We start from the raw sequence: 20,238 nt of genomic DNA, 5'->3' as shown, positions 1-20,238 counted from the left end.
AGCGCCACCTGTGTAAATTACCATATAGCATATATTCAACACAAAAAACAGTGACAATTTGTAGTTGACAAAGGACAGCCGGACATATAAATGCCCCAATACCTTCAGTAGCTTAGGGCTTCATCAAATCTAAATCCGTCCCTGACTCCAGGTAACGCAGTAAAAGGTAACGCGGCTCTTCCCAACCTGCTCCCCACTCTGAAAAGCGCACCAGAAAGTGAAGAGTTAAGTATTGGAGTGGAAGTTCCAGCCTCCAAACAGTCTTCAAGGGCAGCCATAGACAGAAGAAAAGTGAAAACTGGCCTTTCCGTTGTCTGACAACGAGGCAGCTTCGTTGCTTTCGACGGCATTGTGTTCCATTGACTTCCCTTGCAGCTGCTTTTACTCTTAGAAAAGCATTGGATGAGCAAAGACAAACCCGTAAACTGAGCAGTGTGTGAGAGGATACATTTGCTAAATCTCCGAGCACTGGATGAAAGAGGTTATTCTTATTTTTGCTCTCACAAATGCAGCTTGTGTTACCGCCTTTCCCAAACTGTATTTCCCCAAGTGCATGGGATTAATAATAATAATAATAATAATAATAATAAAATTTATTTATATCCCACCCTCCCCAGCCGAAGCCGGGCTCAGTGCGGCTAACAACAATAAAGCAGTACAAAAGTACAACACAAACAACACTCTAAAATTATTCATTATAAAATTAATTCAAATCAAGCCATTGGCATCCATTGGGCCAGAGCTCCGCGAAGATTGCCGTGGGAGGGAGTCAGGCTGTGCCCTGGCCAAAGGCCTGATGGAACAGCTCTGTCTTGCAGGCCCTGCGGAAAGATGTCAAGTCCCGAGGGACCCTAGTCTCTTGTGACAGAGTGTTCCACCAGATCGGAGCCACAGCTGAAAAAGCCCTGGCTCCAGTTGAGGCCAGCCTAACCTCTCTGTGGCCTGGGACCTTCAAGATGTTTTTATTTGAAGACCGTAAGTTTCTCTGTGGGACATACCAGGAGAGGCGGTCCCGTAGGTACGAGGGTCCTAGGCCGTATAGGGCTTTAAAGGTTAAAACCAGCACCTTAAACCTGATCCTGTACTCCACCGGGAGCCAGTGCAGCTGGTATAGCACTGGGTGAATGTGATCTCTCAGTGAAGACCCTGTAAGGAGTCTCGCTGCAGCATTCTGCACCCGCTGGAGTTTCTGGGTCAGTCTCAAGGGCAGCCCCACGTAGAGCGAGTTACAATAATCCAGTCTGGAGGTGACCGTCGCGTGGATCACAGTGGCTAGGTCAGGGCGAGAGAGGTAAGGAGCCAACTGCTTAGCTTGGCGGAGATGGAAAAATGCCGCCTTTGTTATAGCTGCAATCTGCGCCTCCATGGAAAGGGAGGTGTCGAAGATTACACCCAAACTCTTAACGGACGGTGCTGGCACTAATTGCGCCCCCACAAGAGAGGGAAGTTGCCCCCCCCAATCCCATATCGTCCCGTCCCAGCCACAGGACCTCTGTCTTCGAAGGATTTAGCTTCAACTGGCTCCCACGTAACCATCCAGCCACAGCTTCCAAACATCTGGTCAGTGTGTCTGGGGCCGAGTCAGGATGGCCATCCATCAACAGATAGAGTTGGGTGTCATCAGCATACTGATGGCAACCCAGCCCAAAACTCTGGACAAGCTGGGCGAGGGGGCGCATAAAGATGTTGAAAAGCATCGGGGAGAGTATCGCACCCTGAGGTACTCCACACACAAAGGAGTGGCGCGATGACAATTCCCCCCCAAGCGCCACCCTCTGTCCCCGACCAGAGAGAAATGAGCGCAGCCATTGAAGGACTGTGCCCTGGATCCCCACGTCGGCAAGGCGGTGGTCCAGGAGTTCGTGATCGACCATGTCGAAAGCTGCTGACAGATCTAGAAGAATCAGCAGCCCCGACCCGCCTTGATCCAGCTGTCTACGAATAATAATAATAATAATAATAATAATAATAATAAATTTTATTTATATCCCGCCCTCCCCAGCCGAAGCCGGGCTCAGGGCGGCTAACAACACTAAAACAGTACAACATTATAAAAACATTATAAAAATTAATTAAAATCAAAATTGATGGCAACCATAAACTAAAGTTTTGTAAAGATTGCCAAAGGAGGGAGTCAGGCTGCGCCCTGACCAAAGGCCAGGTGGAACAGCTCTGTCTTGCAGGCCCTGCGGAAAGATGTCAAGTCCTGCAGGGCCCTTGTCTCTTGTGACAGAGCGTTCCACCAGGTTGGAGCCACAGCCGAAAAAGCCCTGGCTCTAGTTGAGGCCAGCCTAACCTCTCTGTGGCCTGGGACCTTCAAGGTGTTTTTATTTGAAGACCGTAAGTTCCTCTGTGGGGCATACCAGGAGAAGATCATCTATTAGGGCAACCAGAGCCGTCTCGGTCCCATGACCAGCACGGAAGCCGGACTGGAATGGATCCAGAGCCGATGTTTCATCCAGAAACCCACCAAGCTGTTCAGCAACCACTCTCTCAATCACCTTACCCAGGAATGGAAGATTCAAAACCGGGTGGTAATTGGATAGATCTAAAGGATCTAATGATGTTTTCTTTAAGAGCGGGCACAACACTGCCTCCTTCAGTTCCCCTGGGAATGTCCCTGTGCCAAGGGACAAATTGATGATATCCCCCAGGGGGGCCCGCACCTCGTCTGGACAAGCTCTAATCAGCCAGGACGGGCACGGGTCGAGAGGACAGGTGGTGGGCTTTCCAGCTCGGAGGAGTCTGTCCACATCGGCTGGGGATATCTGGTTGAAGTGGTCCAATACTGGACCCGAGGACAGTCGAGGGGCCTCCAGTTCCTTTATTGTATCCAAATTGGCAGGGAGGTCATGGCGGAGCAACAAGACCTTCTCCGCAAAAAAGATCGCAAATGCCTCACAGCTGTGTGTCAAATTGTTATTTAAATTTGGCTGTCCCTCAAGGGACGTTAAAGACCTGATTATACTAAATAATTGCGCCGGGCGAGAGCTAGCGGATGCAATGGAGGCCGAGAAGTAAGACTTCTTAGCAGCCTTCACCGCCATCTCATAGGTTTTCATAAAAGCCCTATAAGATGTTCTTGAGGCTCCGTCACGGGCACCCCGCCATCCTCGCTCTAGCCGTCTGAGGTCCCGCTTCATTTTCCGGAGCTCCTCGGTGAACCAGGGAGCTCGGTTTCTGCGGGGTCGCAGAGGGCGCTTAGGTGCGATCTCATCGATGGCTGCCAGGAGCTGGATATTCCAGCCCTCAACAAGCTCAGTCAATGAGTCGCCAGGGGGAGCAAGGTCCCGCAAGGCTTGGCAGAATCTATCAGGGTCCATCAGCCTCTGCAGGCGAGCCCAAATCGGCTCACCACCAAAGCAGGGTGGGGGTGGAAAGTCAATCCTGGCTTTCAGAGCGTAGTGATCAGACCATGGCACCTTCATCGAAGGAGACAAGATCACATCTATACCTACGCCAAAGATCAAATGCAGCGTGTGGCCTGCTTGATGTGTGGGGCCCGAAACAAACTGGGAGAGCCCTAGTGTCGCCATGGAAGACACCAGGTCCAGAGCCTATGAGGGGGAGCATCAGCATGGATGTTGAAGTCCCCCAATACCAATAGGGAACTCCAAGGCCCAGCTGGCCACCGCCTCCAATAGGCCTGACAGGGTGGCTGCTGGTGCGCTAGGTGGCCGGTACACCAGCCAGACAGCCAAGCTCTCCTCGGAGCCCCACACTAGGCCAACACATTCAATGCCGGGGATCGATGGCGATGGTAAAGCCCTGAAAGGACAATCGTCCCGGATTAATAATGCCACCCCTCCCCCCGGGCCTACAGTCCGCGACTGGTGGAGGACGGAGAAACCTGGGGGCACCATCTCTCGTAAGGTAACTGTTTCCCCTTCGCGCACCCAGGTCTCCGTCACACAAGCCAGGTCGACCCCCTGCGAGGTAAAGAAATCTCGCAGGGTGGCAGTTTTGTTGCCTATAGACCTAGCATTGCACAGCACCAGTGACGGAGGTGAGTAATCCTTGCTCACCCTACCCTTGTCCCTCGGGATGAGGCGCAGATTGGAAGGGGTACGAGCATATCCATATCTCGATCCCCTTCACCTATAACATCTGCCCCCACCGCCATACCTCCCTCGCCCCTCCACGGTAGCAATCCCAAGCCTCATAGTAGCCTCCATTGATGGCAATTAATGTTATTCTTTCGCAGCCTAAAACAATAAAACCTTAAACAAAAAAAACAAAAAACAAAAACAACCCAGAAAACAATAAAACAATACAAATAAAAACCGCAAAAATTACAAATCCATCAAAATCTAACAAATTCCCAAGCCCACCCAAACATCCATCCCACCCCCATCTATAAAAAATCTAAAGGGAAAGGAAAATTTAAAAACATCTTAAAAAGAACTCTGCACCCCTCCGGGTCCTCCTGGGCAGTAGCAGCATCAGTGGCAACAACTGTCCTTGTGAGGCCCCACCCTGGGCCAGATAGTAAGTGGCAGGAGCAGTCCTTGTGAGGCCTGTCAGGCCCCGCCCTGGGCCAGATGGCAAGTGGCAAGAGCAGGGCCCTCAGGCACTCACACAGGGGAGTTAACAGTTCCCAACTGTATTCCTAGACATTAAATATACTGGGATTATAGATTATTTGTGTTTCCTCATTCATTTCCCGCATCTTATTTATTGTAATCGCATCTACCATCATGTTAGGGTTGCCATATTTTGAAGAGGAAAAAAAGAGGATGCTATGGAGACTCATTTTAAATACCCCTACTATATGTATGCTATAGAAGCTCTGATATATTGCTGGGGGGGCAGGAAAAGAGAGGAGGAAAGCAAGTATTTAACCACCACTTATATCTGTATCTCATTCAGAAAGTATAGCCAGAGACATTTTGGCAAATTTAAAAAATCCACTGGGACAGAAAATTTCCTCCCAAAAAAGATAAGGTAAAAGGTAAAGGTACCCCTGCCCATACGGGCCAGTCTTGACAGACTCTGGGGTTGTGCGCCCATCTCACTTAAGAGGCCAGGGGCCAGCGCTGTCCGGAGACACTTCCGGGTCACGTGGCCAGCGTGACATCGCTGCTCTGGCGAGCCAGAGCCGCACACGGAAACGCCGTTTACCTTCCCGCTGGTAAGCGGTCCCTATTTATCTACTTGCACCCGGAGGTGCTTTCGAACTGCTAGGTTGGCAGGCGCTGGGACCGAGCAGCGGGAGCGCACCCCGCCGCAGGGATTCGAACCGCCGACCTTTCGATCGGCAAGCCCTAGGCGCTGAGGCTTTAACCCACAGCGCCACCTGCGTCCCTCCCAAAAAAGATAATGTGTCCTAAAAAAAGAGAACAAATAATAATTCCCCAGCCACTCTGGGCGGCTTCCAATCGAGTGTTAAAAACAATACAGCATTAAATATTAAAAACTTCCCTAAACAGGGCTGCCTTCAGATGTCTTTTAAAGAGAAGATAGCTGCTTATTTCCTTCATATCTGAAGGGAGGGCGTTCCTCAGGACGGGTGCCACTACCGAGAAGGCCCTCTGTCTGGCTCCCTGTAACCTCATTTCTTGCAATGAGGGAACCGCCAGAAGGCCCTCGATGCTGGATCTCAGTGTCCGGGCTGAATGATGGGGGTGGAGACGCTCCTTCAGGTATGCAGGACCGAGGCCATTTAGGGCTTTAAAGGTCAGCACCAACACTTTGAATTGTGCTCGGAAACATACTGGGAACCAATGCAGATCTCTCAGGACCGGTGTTATGTGGTCCCAGTGGCCACTCCCAGTCACCAGTCTAACTGCTGCATTCTGGATTAATTGCAGTTTCTGGGTCACCTTCAAAGATAGCCCCATGTAGAGCGCATTGCAGTAGTCCAAGCGGGAGATAACTAGAGCATGCACCACTCTGGCAAGACAGTCTGCAGGCAGATAGGGTCTCAGCTTGCATACCAGGTGGAGCTGGAAGACAGCTGCCCTGGACAAAGAATTAACCTGCGGCTTCATGGACAGTTGCGAGTCCAAAATGACTCCCAGGCTGCGCACCTGGTTCTTCAGGGGCACAGTTACCCCATTCAGGACCAGCAAGTCCCCCACACCCGCCCGCCCCCTGTCCTCCAAAAACAGTACTTCTGTCTTGTCAGGATTCAACCTCAATCTGTTAGCCACCATCCATCCTCCAACCGCCTCCAGGCACTCACACAGGACCTTCACCGCCTTCACTGGTTCAACCCTAAGCTTGGCTTTCCTCAAAGAATCCTGAGAACTGTAATTTTAAGGGTGCTGGGAATTGTAGCTTGGGGGTAAACTACAGTTCTCAGGATACTTTGTGGGGAGCCATGACTGTCAAAATGGTACAAATGTGCTTTAAATGTTTGGTGTAGATGTGACTACAGACTTCCATTTTCAGATAAAGCGTGTAGTGTCTTGTGGGTTTTTAAAAAAGAGTTTTCAATGTGAAGTGAAGGGAAAAGATTCTGACTCAGCACATAAAAAAAATACTTTTGCCCTCCTCTATGCAGGGATAATTTCTCAAAATCCAACCAATCTAACAGGTTTACATGTGAAAGTTATATGACAAACCAATTAGGGCAGATTCACTCCCCCCCCCCCCCGGGAAGCAGTTATGTGTTTGCAGCTAAGTATCACTGTCTTCCAGTCACCAAAGAGTAGAACTCACTGTTGATTAGAACATATTTTATTAATATACAATCTATGTTTATGAAGTGCCTGATAGACACAGACATCTACAGATGAGGGACGCTGTGGCGCAGGTGGCGCTGTGGGTTAAAGCCTCAGCGCCTAGGACTTGCCGATCGAAAGGTCGGCGGTTCGAATCCCTGCGGCGGGGTGCACTCCCGCTGCTCGGTCCCAGCGCCTGCCAACCTAGCAGTTCGAAAGCACCTCCGGGTGCAAGTAGATAAATAGGGACCGCTTACCAGCGGGAAGGTAAACGGCGTTTCCGTGTGCGACTCTGGCTCGCCAGAGCAGCGATGTCACGCTGGCCACGTGACCCGGAAGTGTCTCCGGACAGCGCTGGCCCCTGGCCTCTTAAGTGAGATGGGCGCACAACCCCAGAGTCTGTCAAGACTGGCCCGTACGGGCAGGGGTACCTTTACCTTTACCTTTTTATCACTGTCTTCAGGTCACCAAAGAGTAGAACTCACTGTTGATTAGAACATATTTTATTAATATACAATCTATGTTTATGAAGTGCCTGATAGACACTGACATCTACACATGAGAAGATAAGGATAGTTTATTTTGTTCTGGTTGCATTCACATTCTGTCTACGAATGTCAACCACAGACCCATCCCAGTTCACTCCCACTGGATGCCCATCAGCTCACAGCTGACTTGCCAGAGCTTTTTTGCGGTCTCTTTGTTACAAGCCTGAGGAGCAACCCAGGCTGGTCTACAGTCACTGTAGAAAGAAAAAAATAAATATTCATTAGGCACTTTTTAAATCATTTGTTAAGCCATTCAAAACCATCAAAGAATCAGAATTCTGATTAAACATTGAGCGTATTTCCCAAATCAATATGATAGCAAATTGGGTTTATGGACAACAGTGGGCTAAGGTTACCCCAGCAGCACAATCCTATACATGTTTACTGAGAAGTAAGTCTCAGACAATTCAATAGGGTTGACAAGTAAGACGAGGAATAGCCAAACCTATTAACTGAGTGATCATATCAGAGCAAATTCAAACTCCTGAACAAAGGGGGTGTTTTCATTGTTTTTGTATGGGGCACTGTCCACTGCACTTTGCCTACTTTTTGCAGTCATTGGTGGCTGAGACAGTTGCCACAAAACATGGTGGTTGCCGATAAGGAGACACTATGGCTTTGTTGCAACTTGCCCCCACTCCAAACAGAAGCTGCATCCGAATCATTTGAGGGTGAAGGAATTAGTGGCCAGCCCACTGACAGCAAAGCTGCTTGTCATTTCTCAAGTTACAAAAAATAATAATGAATTATTGTTGGTGTTGTTTATTAAATTTATATACTGCCCTTCATCCGAAAAACTCAGGGCAGTTCACAAGATAAGGAAGCTGTCCTGCCCACCACTGAAAAAGTAAGGGGCAAATTTTGGTATATGACACCCCCCCCCCAATTGACTATGTATGAAAAAGGCTTTTGTTCTGTCTGGATGTTCCTGATAATAGCTTTGTTATTTCTGTATAGCTTCTGTATAGTTCGAAGGTGGGATGCGGGTGGCGCTGTGGTCTAAACCACTGAGCCTAGGGCCTAGGTTGAATCCCCGCATTGCTCGGTCCCATCTCCTGCCAACCTAGCAGTTCGAAAGCACGTCAAAGTGCAAGTAGATAAATAGGTACCACTCCGGCGGGGAAGGTAAATGGTGTTTCCGTGCGCTGCTCTGGTTTCGCCAGCAGTGGTTTAGTCATGCTGGCCACATGATCTGGAAAAACTGTCTGCAGACAAACGTCGGCTACCTTGGCCAGTAAAGCGAGATGAGCATCAAAACCCCAGAGTCGTTCATGACTGGACTTAACTGGCAGGGGTCCTTTACCTTTACCTTTAATAGTTCGAATTGTTCTGTGTCTGCTGTACCAGAGGCAAAAGCTTTTCACAACCCATGTCCACAGTGCTATTTTTAAGTTAGAGCTATTGCATATGATCTCTTTCTTTTAATGTGCAATGTGCCATTTTAATATTGCCTTCAGGGTCTGATGTGGGCACCTCTGAGCATTACCACAGAAAAATTTATCCAGATGTGCTGAATTCAGATGTCTGTATTCCAACTGCAAATCACAATCCCAGACCCACCTGAAATATTGCCCACTCACTGACTCCAGTTCCTTTGCCACTGCACAGTAAATACTGGTCTGGGCTCCTTCTTTTGGTGTCTTAAACGTGAACCTAAACACCGCTTTAAAAATTCCTAACGAATATGAGTAACGTGCCAATTCAGAATCAACCACACCAGGATGTAAAGCATTGACAGTAACTCCAGTGCCTAGAAAAACATAAAGCAGAAACATCAACCAAAATATATGAATCCAAAGGTTCAAAAGGAAAGGAGTAATATTGTTCCCATGTATCCTGTAAGGCAGCTAGTATTTGGCCAGCCTTTTCACTGTAATACACACAATATCAATGAAATGCACAGAACCTTGTGCAGCACTCAATTAGTATCAAGGGTTTAACAAAGCCATTTAAAAAAAAACACACAAAAAAAAATTATAAACAAGACATTTATAAACAATTATAAATTTATAAATAATTATAAACAATTATAAACAAATAAAAAGTTAACATCTCTTAAATTGAAATCTGTTATAGCATACTAAATGAATGGTTTACATATTTGGGGGGTGGGCGGGAATGAACAGAATCTGTCTTGATGGTTGGGGATCTCCCTCTCTCCCTGCAGTCTTGAAGTGTAATGCCCAGCACAGTTTGGGAACTAGCAACACTTATCAGAGCTTGCCACAGGGAGCAAATAAGCACTTCGGAACCAGTTTGAGTTTGAACTGAGAGGAAAAACAGCTGTGAGATGGCTTGGCTGAAGTATCCTTGGGGATAAAGAAGCATTTGAGACTGTGGAAAGTGGATTCATAAATCACTGAAAACCCTTAATTTAGATAACATTAGAAGCCACTGGCAATGGCATGGGTAAGATACAATATTAGTGAGGAGATTTCACCCCTCCCATATCCAATAATCTCCTGACGAGTCTGCTGATTCTCCAGAGACAAGGAGCAGTGTTCTGCTTTCTACTTATTCAGCTCCAGCACCAAGTCAGTCAGTCATTCAGTCAGTCAGTGTGTTGGAGAGAGAGAGAGACTGAGTGTTAGAGATCGTGTGTAGAGATAAGGTTGCTGCTAAGAGCAGCTGCAGACACTCAGTGTAGCACTCATTTATGCTTAGACCTATTTAGCTCTGTATATAGTTTTGTATTATAGTTTTGTATTATAGTTACAGATAGGTAACTATATTACCTATATTACCTGTATTATAGTTACAGATAGGTAGCCGTGCTGGTCTGCCATAGTCAAAACAAAATAAAAAAATTCCTTCCAGTAGCACCTTAAAGACCTTAAAGACCAACTTTAAAGGTCTTTAAAGACCTTAAAGACCAACTTAAAGTAGCACCTTAAAGACCTTAAAGACCAACTAAGTTAGTTCTTGGTATGAGCTTTCGTGTGCATGCACACTTCTAGTTGGTCTTTAAGGTGCTACTGGAAGGAATTTTTTTATTTTGTTTTGTATTATTTTGTTTTGTATTATAGTTATAGTAATAGTTATAGTTATAGTTATAGAATAAAAGAAGATATTCTACAGAGCTGCTCTCCGAGTTGTGTATACACTGCTAGACTCTGCTATACTCTGCTGTGCGACGACTGTATTGTGGAAGTGAATCCGGTGCTCACAACTTTAAGCTGTGAGTCCACAGCACTTTGACCTGTTCCTGTGTAAAAGGTGGTCTCTGGAAGTGCTACCCAGCTCGCCTAGCCCAGTCGGGGTTGAAGTGCATGAGTCCAGTTGGTGACACTGGCTCAAGGGCGATGCTGACAATTAGGACAATTTAGACATCCAACGCCTACAAAATGCATGTCAGTTTAGCCCAATGGCCCCTTTCAATGTGCTATATTTAAAATTCCTCATAGGGGCAATGAGAAACATAGAAGTGATGTGGTGATCCCTAACCTTTTCTCTACCCACGGCTCCAAATCATACTTTTAATAGCTTTCCCAGAAGGAATTTTAAATGCAGAGTCATTTCATTCTGATGCTTCCATTAAATTTCATCCCAGCTATGGTTACGAGATTCGGGGAGGTTGGGAGCCAGTCAGGCAAGCTCTTTGAATTCAAAGACCAGACAGCCACTGTAGTGCTCTGCTTCACTTCAAAGGAATGAGCTATGTTGAAATTAGCTGCATCTAGGTGACAAAGAAGCAAAAGGACAACAAAGGAGCTGAGAGTTGGAAAGTTGCTTGCGAGTGAGAGGGGAAGTGGGGAGATGCTGCAGCGCCTGGGAGAGAGACATGTTTACCTCTGTGCTGGACTTTGGGGCTCCCAGCAAATAAATGAGGAAGCAAGATCTATGCTGTGCTAATGCCATGAGCCCCTCCATCATATGCTGAGATTGTATCTATGTGTAAATAAAACCATATATCTTAAAGACACCACAGTCTCCACTGACCTCATTCCAAGAAAGCTGAACATTGTGTAAGTGCTGGTATCCCTAGAGTCTCTCACCGCTTGGAGATTGGGGTGTCTCTCATGCGTGCAACCTTTCAGTAATCTGTGACTTCCCCCTTCCTCTCACATCCAGGCTTTGGCTATGGGCAACCCTATTATATACGTACATATGAGTGGTTGTGCGCCATTAGCATTTCATTCTTAAAGCTCACCTTGCAATTTACGAGCCAGCTCCCTGGTAAACAGAACATTAGCCAGTTTGCTTTGACAGTATGCCAGCAACTCATTGTAGTATTTCTCTCCCTGCAGGTTCTTGAAGTTTATCCGCCAAAAAGCATGGAGGAGCGAAGACACATTCACTATCCGAGCTGGGGCTGACTCTTTCAAACGGTCCAGCAACAGGAATGTTAAGAGAAAATGCCCTAAAGGGAGAGGAGATTTACAATTATTTACTAGAGCTTAGGGACGTGGCTGACGCTGTGGTGTAAACCACTGAGCCTTGCTTGGGCTTGCCGATCAGAAGGTCGCCAGTTCGAATCCCCATGACAGGGTGAGCTCCCATTGCTCGGTCCCTGCTCCTGCCAACCCAGCAGTTCGAAAGCACGCCAAAGTGCAAGTAGATAAATAGGTACCGCTCCGGCGGGAAGGTAAACGGCATTTCCGTGCGCTGCTCTGGTTTCGCCAGAAGCGGCTTAGTCATGCAGGCCACATGACCCGGAAAAACTGTCTGCGGCGTAGACAAACACCGTTCCCTTGGCCTGTAAAGCGAGATGAGCACCGCAACCCCAGAGTCGTCTGCGACTGAACTTACAGTAACTGTCAGGGGTCCTTTACCTTTTTTCTAGAGCTTATGGGCACACATATGTATAATGTAAAACTAACCTTTAGAACAAAAATAGTACTCACAATAATGTAAACACTTTATGTTTTTTTAAAAAAATCAAACAAATGACATTAATTTTACTGTACTATAAATCAACTAGAAATAGATAACCAAAAAATTGGCTGGTTAGTTCAAATGAATATATGAAATTCAACCAAGATGGGCACAGTTTAAATAATTTAATTAAATCTCCAGGGGACTGTGACTTGGGGCCTGTCCATAGTTTACAGAGTTTACAGTGTGTCTATAACTTTTTGCGTTCAAATTTAATTTGTGTACGGTAATCCTCATGGTGTTACCCTCAACAATGCCTGTCTCTATGCTTTTCCTGTATAAACTCAGGTTTACAAATACAGAAATAATCTGTGAACTCTGGGGAAAAGAGCAGGGAAGATAAGCAAAGGCAAAAAGAAGCCAGGTAATATATCCATTTATCACATCAATGTCTCTTGATCTTACCAAGGTGATTGACTCCAATATGCATTTCAAAACCATCAGCAATCTTGGAATAGGGAACCATCATCACTCCTGCATTGTTAATGAGGATATGGAGCTTCTTCTCCTCTACAGGAAATAATGGCCGAGATTGGGTATTAAGCAGAAAATACCAAAGACAAGAAGATTGAGATGTTTTAAGGAGCAAGGCTCTTATCATAACTAGCATTTGGTTACATGGCCACCTATCTGTCATAGATGCTTTATTTGACATTCCTGCTTTTCAGGGGTTGGACTAGATGACCCCCATGACCCCTTTGAACTCTACAATTCTATGATTTAAGGTTACTGTGAATATATGTGTTGGGAACAAGGAAGTACAGTATAGTAAATTGATTAAAATAATTAGCAAATACTAAGTGAGGAAATATTAGACTGTGTTACTCAGTCTACAGAAAAACTTTACAGATTAACCGACGGGACTGACAGGTGGAGGAAATTTAAACTTTTATCAGACAGAGGGTTGATGGTTCTTGCCAAGATCTCCTACTAGTTTAGGTAAATAGTGAGATACCACCACCTGCTGGACCACGTGACAGGATAAATAAATAAATAAATGGAAGCACTAGTGGGGGAAAAATGGATTATATGAATGGGCTATTACCTCAGAGTAATTTCCAGTGAATATTATATGTATCCTTATTGCTCAAGTATCTGAGTGCATACATACCCATTTTGAATGGGTTTTGGCAATTGTAGTAGTCCACTTTCATGTACTATTATTTATTTAAAAATTATCTCTAAACCTTTATTGTTAGATAAATATATAATATACCCTGTGTCTATTCTGAGTGACACATGTTTTAGATAGAACACTACTATCATTAACAGGGTTTATTACATCTAAGGAGCTGAACAGTCATTCCTACACACACATATATATTATTACCCTTTCAGGCAAAAATACATGCTTAAACGTGTTTACTCAAATGCATATCATCCTTTTAATCAAACCACAAGTAAGAGTGCCCAAGAGTGCAATGAGACAGATTATAAGAATAGCTATTCTGGGTCATACCTAAGGTCCATCTACCATGTCTCTGACAGTTAACATTGCCAGGTGTTTTATATAAGACATCTCAAAATTCAAATGGAAGCTGTGGAATGATCCATCTTCTGCTTCAAAGTGCCAGAAAGGTTCACGGGAAAGCTTCCAAGCAAAGGGTTAGCTCCTCTTAAATGCAAGAACAGTGTCATGGAAGGTTTAAGGTGGAGATCGCCAAGCAGGCACAAGGCCTTCTTTGGTGCCCTCAGGCAGGTTGCCTAGACTCTAAGCTTCTATTTAAAAAATTAAGTCTCTAGCCCTCTTAGAAGGAAAGTTATGAAGCAAAATGTGCAGATTCCCTTCTAAGTGATTTCTGTGAAATGAATCAGCTTAGCTGCTCCCACCTGCCAGTGTTTTTAGGCCAATTAGTGAAGTCAATGTGGTGACTGTAAAGTAAGTTGTTTGGACACCAGGCAATAGAAATCCCCGAGGTCATTAAAAGTTTCTGTTTACCCCTCCCCTTTACTGTACTTTTCCTGCTTCTGTCTTATTTTCTAGCAGTTTTTGGAATCTCCATAGGTTGAACTTCTTTTTTCCTAGCAACCAGGATGCGTCTTTTCTGTAGTGGACTCATTCAAGATTAGGTACCTGCTAAAAGTTATTTTCTGTAAATACTACACAATAAATGCAGGTTGGTGTTAAATAATTCCCTCCTCAAATGGCAAATACAAAATGTGAAATTTGCAAAAAGGCTCAGGCATTTGCAAAAAGGCTCAGGCATGTCTCCTGCTGTGCAGAAATTAATGTTAATTAATATTAAAAATTCACATCATTGTTAATTTCCAGTATAATGGGCTACATTTCTACTTCAGATGTCTCTGTGTTCAGTGGGGATTATAACCAGTGTTAAATAAAATTTAAGGTCATATATAAAATAAGTAAATTTTGATAACTGTATATATCAACCAAATGTCTGAAACCCCATAGACAAGGTCCTCAACATATGGACCTCAAATATTTCTCTGCAAGGTCAAAGTGAGAAACCTTCCCATTGTCTCTTTCCTCACAAATCCTGTCCTCACAAATCCTGTCTTAAGGGCACATTCAAGATATGAACAGGGTGTGAGCCTGTGTCCTAGATTCAGGAATTAAGTAGTTATATTAACAAAAGAGTGGCCAAAACCCAGATAATGCAATCAGGTAACTTGCCAGGAGATAAACAACGCACTCAGGTTTGTTGTAGACCGCCTTTTCTGTGATGTATGTATGATGTATCTGGGGGGTGGTATTGGGCTACACCCCTTCTGTGATGTATGTATGATGTTTCTGGGGGTGGTCTTGGACTCCAGGGCGGGCAATTTAAAATGTCTATATAAGGGTGGACACACCTTTGTTCTGGGTCCTCCTCCTCTCTCCTGTGTGTGGGGGAGCACCCTGTTGCAACAGTCAATAAAGATCAGGCTTACTAGCTGATTTGCTTCTCAATGTTCTCTGGTTGGTCTCTGTTATTTTCTCCTACTGATAGAGAACCTACGAAAGGACTCTATATGGGCTCTTGGGTACCCCATAAGGGGAAAGGAGCAGTTTTGTCACTTATAACACCAGGTAAATGGCTACAGGATGTCAGCCTTTGCTTTGTTTAGAAATGGAGAAAACAGGAATCTTTTGCCTTTAACAGCTGTGTCACTACAATCAGGACCAGCAGGACATAGATGACTTCCTGTGCTAAGCATGAGGATGTCCAAGGGTGGGGTAAGGGTGGAAAATCAGCAATGACTGTTCTCTATTTTCTTTTGTGTTATGCTATGGCAGCCATGTTGTGTTAAGCCATGGCCCCCATTATAGCAATTTTGTGACTGGAGCAGTCAGCACTCTCTCAAAATTCAAAATGTGCCCCCTGGTCTAAAATGGTTTTTGATCCCTGGTTTAAAGAACATATAGGGAAGCCAGACAAATACCTCTCTATTTTAAACAAAACCTATAACTCTTGACTCCACATAGATTATCTCTAGGACCAGGACCACCTGGTAATTAAACTATGCAGTAACTACACAGGTGCCAACTTTTAGTCAGTCATACCTTTTAGGAAATCTTCTGCAAATGCCCGTATAGATTTGCTATCAGACAGGTCCAGTTTTTTCACAATAACTTGCTGATTCCCTGTTTCGGCTATAATTTCACGGGCTGCTGCTTCCGCTTTTGCTATATCTCTGCAGGCAAGGATGACACGACCACCTTCAAAAGAGAAATTAATAGAAAAGAGGAATAAGACAAACAAGCTGTTTCTAAACTTGGTTCTGGTCCTGTCTTTCTAGACTAATTTCTTTTAATGGAACAAAATATAAAATAATATAAAAATTCTACAATATGAATATGTAAATATAAATATATGTAAAAGCCCTTTTGCCAGCAGATGTTATAGGCAGCAATGAATTGTGAATCATTGTGGGAGGGGAGTAATACTCAGCTTTTTTAAGCTCACCTCAAGCATTTAAAGTAGTTGCCCTTGTCTAATTAACCATTACTATGTTCAAGAAAAATACACTTTAATGTATTTCTAAAAATGGAAATTACCTTTGGTTAAAGTTATTTTAGGGGACAGAATACATACATTTATAGTAATAAATACACCCCCCTTACCCCAAATGTAATGGCTGTATTCAGATATAATGCTAAACCATGGTTAATTAAATATATCGAGGCTGCAGTTCCAATGAGACGCAGTCAAATGTTCATTCCACCAATGAGGGCACATTCAGAAGGGCTGGACTACAGCTCTCATCACCCCTGACCACTGGCCATGCTGAGAAGTAGTAGAAGTCCAGCAACATCTGGAAAGCCACTGGCTCCTCATCCCTGTGGTAAAGAATTACATGTGGATCACATTGTTTGGCCTTTTAAAGCAACAACTGTGTACTCCTAGACATGTCTACTCAGCAGTAATGACCATTTGCTTCAATTGGACTTACTTCCAGGTAAGTGTGTAAGGTTGCAGCCTAAGGAAAGTGGCATGATAGAGGTTTCTAAAATTATTTATTGTATAGAAAAAGTGAATACAGAGAAGTGTGGCTAAGAACTACACTGTATGCCAAGTATGCTTTTAGAGCCAAAGGGGAAATATATAGCTAAAACAGATATGGCAGCTTACATATTAAAGTGCAGCTGCTATTGCAGAGCCCTTGTGGCATGTTTTTTTTTTAAAAACCAACAACATGCCTCCTCTCCTTCAGGGGGCTTATGTAATTCAGTGAATTTCCTTTAAAAAATGAAAAAAAAATCCTATGAACCAGAAACCCTCTGTTTAAGGAAAGAGTTAAGGCACTTATAAATTTGCTTGTTCAATTAAAAATGGTTAAGGCAGCCTTTATTCATTTAAACCCTGATGGTGGCATACTCTGCAATACCCGTCTGATGAAAATAGGGGTGCTCTCGTGGGAGCCAGTGTCTTTTGGTCCAGCGCTCTGGTGTGAGAGAGCCAATTTGCAGGAGAGCATGAAAAAACAAAACAAAACAAAAAAAGAGTGTCTTTTGGTCTGGCACAAACCAGCTGACTCACAGCAGAGTACTGGACCAAAAAACAGGATGGCTTCCGTAATTCAGAGATGTCCCGCTCAATTTGGGTTGAGTGGCATGTGGTGGATGATGAATGGACAGACAACTTGCCTCTTCGTGCGAGGTCCTTGGCAGTTTCCTTCCCTATGCCAGTGTTAGCCCCTGTGACCACGGCCACCTTTCCATCCAGCCGAGCTGTTGATGTGCATACTCCTCCTGCAAACCACTTCCTAAAACATAAGAGAGCGCAACCGTAAATGTTACTTTGGTATGTATAGAGGTTTTCTCTTGGCCTGCTCCTCTGGGTAGCTCAGATGCTAGAGCATGAGACTATTAATGTCAGGGTCATGGATTTGAACCCCACATTGGGCAAAAGATTCCTGCTTGCAGGGGTTGGAATAGAGGACCCTCATCATCCCTCCCGACTCTACAATTCTGTGATTCTATCCTTTAACCTGCTCCTCTGGCTCATGCATTCCCACATCACTTTCCAAACCACAAAAAGTCTGTTTAAAAATATAACAACAACGAGCAGCTGGATTTAGACTGTAGAATTCTAAAGTTCCAGAATGCGCTTGACTCCTTTCCCACAAAATAATCTGTGGGCACCCTCAGATTCTATGCCAGAGAACAGAGACTTTCCTCTCTAAGACATGCAGCGAGCCTTTTTGACCTGAAGAGCATGGTAAAAAATCCCTTTAAATGAAAAAAATGTAACACCAATTAAGCAAAAATCTGAAGAAAGAATATTGCTACTGGTTTGGGAGATGAGTCTGGATGATATCTGTGGATCTCTTGCAGGCCTGTGATTTTTCGTCTGTGAGGTTATACTCTACAAGAGGAAACCTGGTGAACCAGTCAAACTGGTTCCTTGGTTAAATAAGTTGTTTCGATCTGTTTTTAATATTGTGCAATAATTGCATTTTAAATGTTGTAAGCCACCCCAACCCCCCGGGACCTTAAGGTGTAGGGCAGATGATAACAATAATCAATCAATCAGGATCAGAATGGCTTTGACACCTTAAAAAGTTAGGTAAGAAATAGATGTGTTGCCATAATGACCACCTTAGATGCTTCAAAGATCAGGTAGGTATTCCCACCTCCTTCTTACCTGGCTGGGTGCCATGCTACGCTAGGAAGAAAAAGAAAAAGGATGTTAGTTTTGGTATTAGAGGTTTGTCTGAGCTTGACTCCGTAGGCTGTGCTGAATCCAAAGATATGCAGCAGAATGGTGGGGGCTAAGAACTTAATGGAGAGGCAAGATCTGTTGGAGTGTTGATGCTGTGAGCCATTCCATCCTATGCTCAGGTTGTATATATGCATAAAGAAAATAGTATATCCTACAGCTCAATAGCCATTAACCTTCTGTTACATACCACCCCAATCTCTGAGCAGTGAGAGACTCCAGAGGTGCCTGTGCTTCCCAGGGATTTGCTTCCTTGGAGTGAAGGCCAATGGAGAGTGTTGGTGCTGTTAGGATATATGGTCATGTCTCTGTTCCCCAGCTTCCAGCTCCATCACACAACTCTGGCTGTTGTTCTTCTACTTACCAGCCAGGCGAGAGGAAAGGCTGGTTTCTATGGCAGAGAGCTACTTCTTTGGCTATGCTAAATCGTACCACCTAACTAGCCAGCGAAAGCTATTTCCTTGACAAAGCAAGTGGTTTGGCAACCTTCGCCTTCTGCATTCCCTCACAGATACAGGCAGTAACCAGTGCTAAGTTATTTCGTACCCTAGGTTGAACTACTTGCACAAACTACTAATTTCAATTTTCAAAGGCAGATGTCTTGTGGGGAAAAATAAGATTATCAGAAATTTATAAGATACAATATTACAAAAACTCACCTATATAAAACTGCCCCTCAAAGGTCAGTACTGTGTCCCCCTGAAGTCTGTGCCCTAGGTGGCCACTTAATGACCAGCCCTGGATACAGGATTGCAGGGCTGGAAGGGGACTGCCCCCCTCACCCCAATTCATAACATTTCTTCCTAGAAAGCCAAACCCTGGATAAGCACCAGACTCCCTGAAATGTATTGCTGCTCAAAAATTGGGCAGATAATACATAACAACAGGGAGCCAGGGGAAAATTCAGTAGCACAATTGCAGAAATAATAGAAATAATACCCATTAAGTTCAGTAAGGCTTTCTCTCACAATTGCAGCCTAAGGTCACATCTGCACCATACATTTAAAGTGCATGGCTTCACCCAAAGGTTCCTAGCAACTTTTTTAGTTTAGCCTTCAGAATGTCACTAGGGAGGGGCTGAAACAAATCTCCCCAAAGTGCTAGAGCCCACTTGAGCATATTAATGAGAGAGGGGGAAAGGGAGAGGGGGCCACACAATGCATGCAATAATTGTAGATATGAGAGTCCCATGGACTGCAAGAAGATCAAACCTATCCATTCTGAAGGAAATCAGCCCTGAAGCTGAGGCTCCAGTACTTTGGCCACCTCATGGGAAGAGAAGACTCCCTGGAAAAGACCCTGATGTTGGGAAAGATGGATGGCACTAGGAGAAGGGGACGACAGAGGACAAGATGGTTGGACAGTGTTCTCGAAGCTACCAGCATGAGTTTGACCAAACTGTGGGAGGCAGTGGAAGACAGGAGTGCCTGGCGTGCTCTGCTCCATGGGGTCACGAAGAGTCGGACACGACTAAACAACTAAACAACAACAACATTTCAGTGTGCCAAGGAGATATTAATCATAACCTCAATGAATATTAAATAATAATAATATTTTTTTACTTATACCTTACCCACTCTGGGCAGCTTCCAGTATAATAAAAGTGCAGCAAAAAGTCAAATATTAAATTAGGTTAGAAATTATCTACACATAGTACAGTCCTAACCAAATCTACTCAGAAGTAAGTCCTACCCCCCGGTAAGTGGGGTTAGGACTGCAACCTGCTTGGTTTTGTCTACTTCTTGTATTTCAGTATTGCATACAAAAATGCATGTGGCCTATGCAAAATGTTACTTGCAGTTCTGAGAACAAGTTAATAAAGCCTACAGGATAGCTAGTGAAATAAAGGAACCCAAACCTGAGAGCTGACATTGTAGAAAACTTCTCCTCTGCGAATGAAATTTCTCCACTGACGGAGAGAAATAAAACAGTGAGAGGTGTGAGAGGAGTGCCACATGATTAGAAATAACGAATTACAAGAACTGA

The 20,238-nt window shown here is 44.6% G+C and overlaps 1 protein-coding gene across 1 annotated transcript; it reads right to left on the bottom strand.

The window, feature by feature from the left end:
• Positions 1–7,152: 7,152 nt before the first annotated feature.
• Positions 7,153–20,238, bottom strand: LOC307202521 (retinol dehydrogenase 12-like). Its single transcript, XM_079952574.1, has 7 exons — positions 20,111–20,238; positions 17,178–17,296; positions 15,594–15,749; positions 12,494–12,598; positions 11,364–11,573; positions 8,774–8,963; positions 7,153–7,407 (listed from the first exon to the last, which is right to left on the bottom strand). Exons 1-7 carry the CDS (start codon positions 20,122–20,124, stop codon positions 7,305–7,307), a joined length of 897 nt encoding a protein of 298 aa, XP_079808700.1. The 5' UTR covers positions 20,125–20,238; the 3' UTR covers positions 7,153–7,304.

This window comes from Podarcis cretensis (assembly GCF_951804945.1).
Source record: "Podarcis cretensis genome assembly, chromosome: 1".
Taxonomy (NCBI): Eukaryota; Metazoa; Chordata; class Lepidosauria; order Squamata; family Lacertidae; genus Podarcis; species Podarcis cretensis.
Note: the sequence above shows the minus strand (reverse complement) of the source record. Positions and strands in the feature narration are given on the sequence as shown.

Bases quoted from the DNA above. Each gene is read 5' to 3' on its own strand.
- LOC307202521 (XM_079952574.1), bottom strand. The intron at 11,574-12,493 runs GTAAGATCAAGA...CTCTCCCTTTAG, and splicing joins TATTGGAGTCAATCACCTTG to GGCATTTTCTCTTAACATTC. The intron at 8,964-11,363 runs GTGAGCTTTAAG...ATGTTTTTCTAG, and splicing joins GCTGGCTCGTAAATTGCAAG to GCACTGGAGTTACTGTCAAT.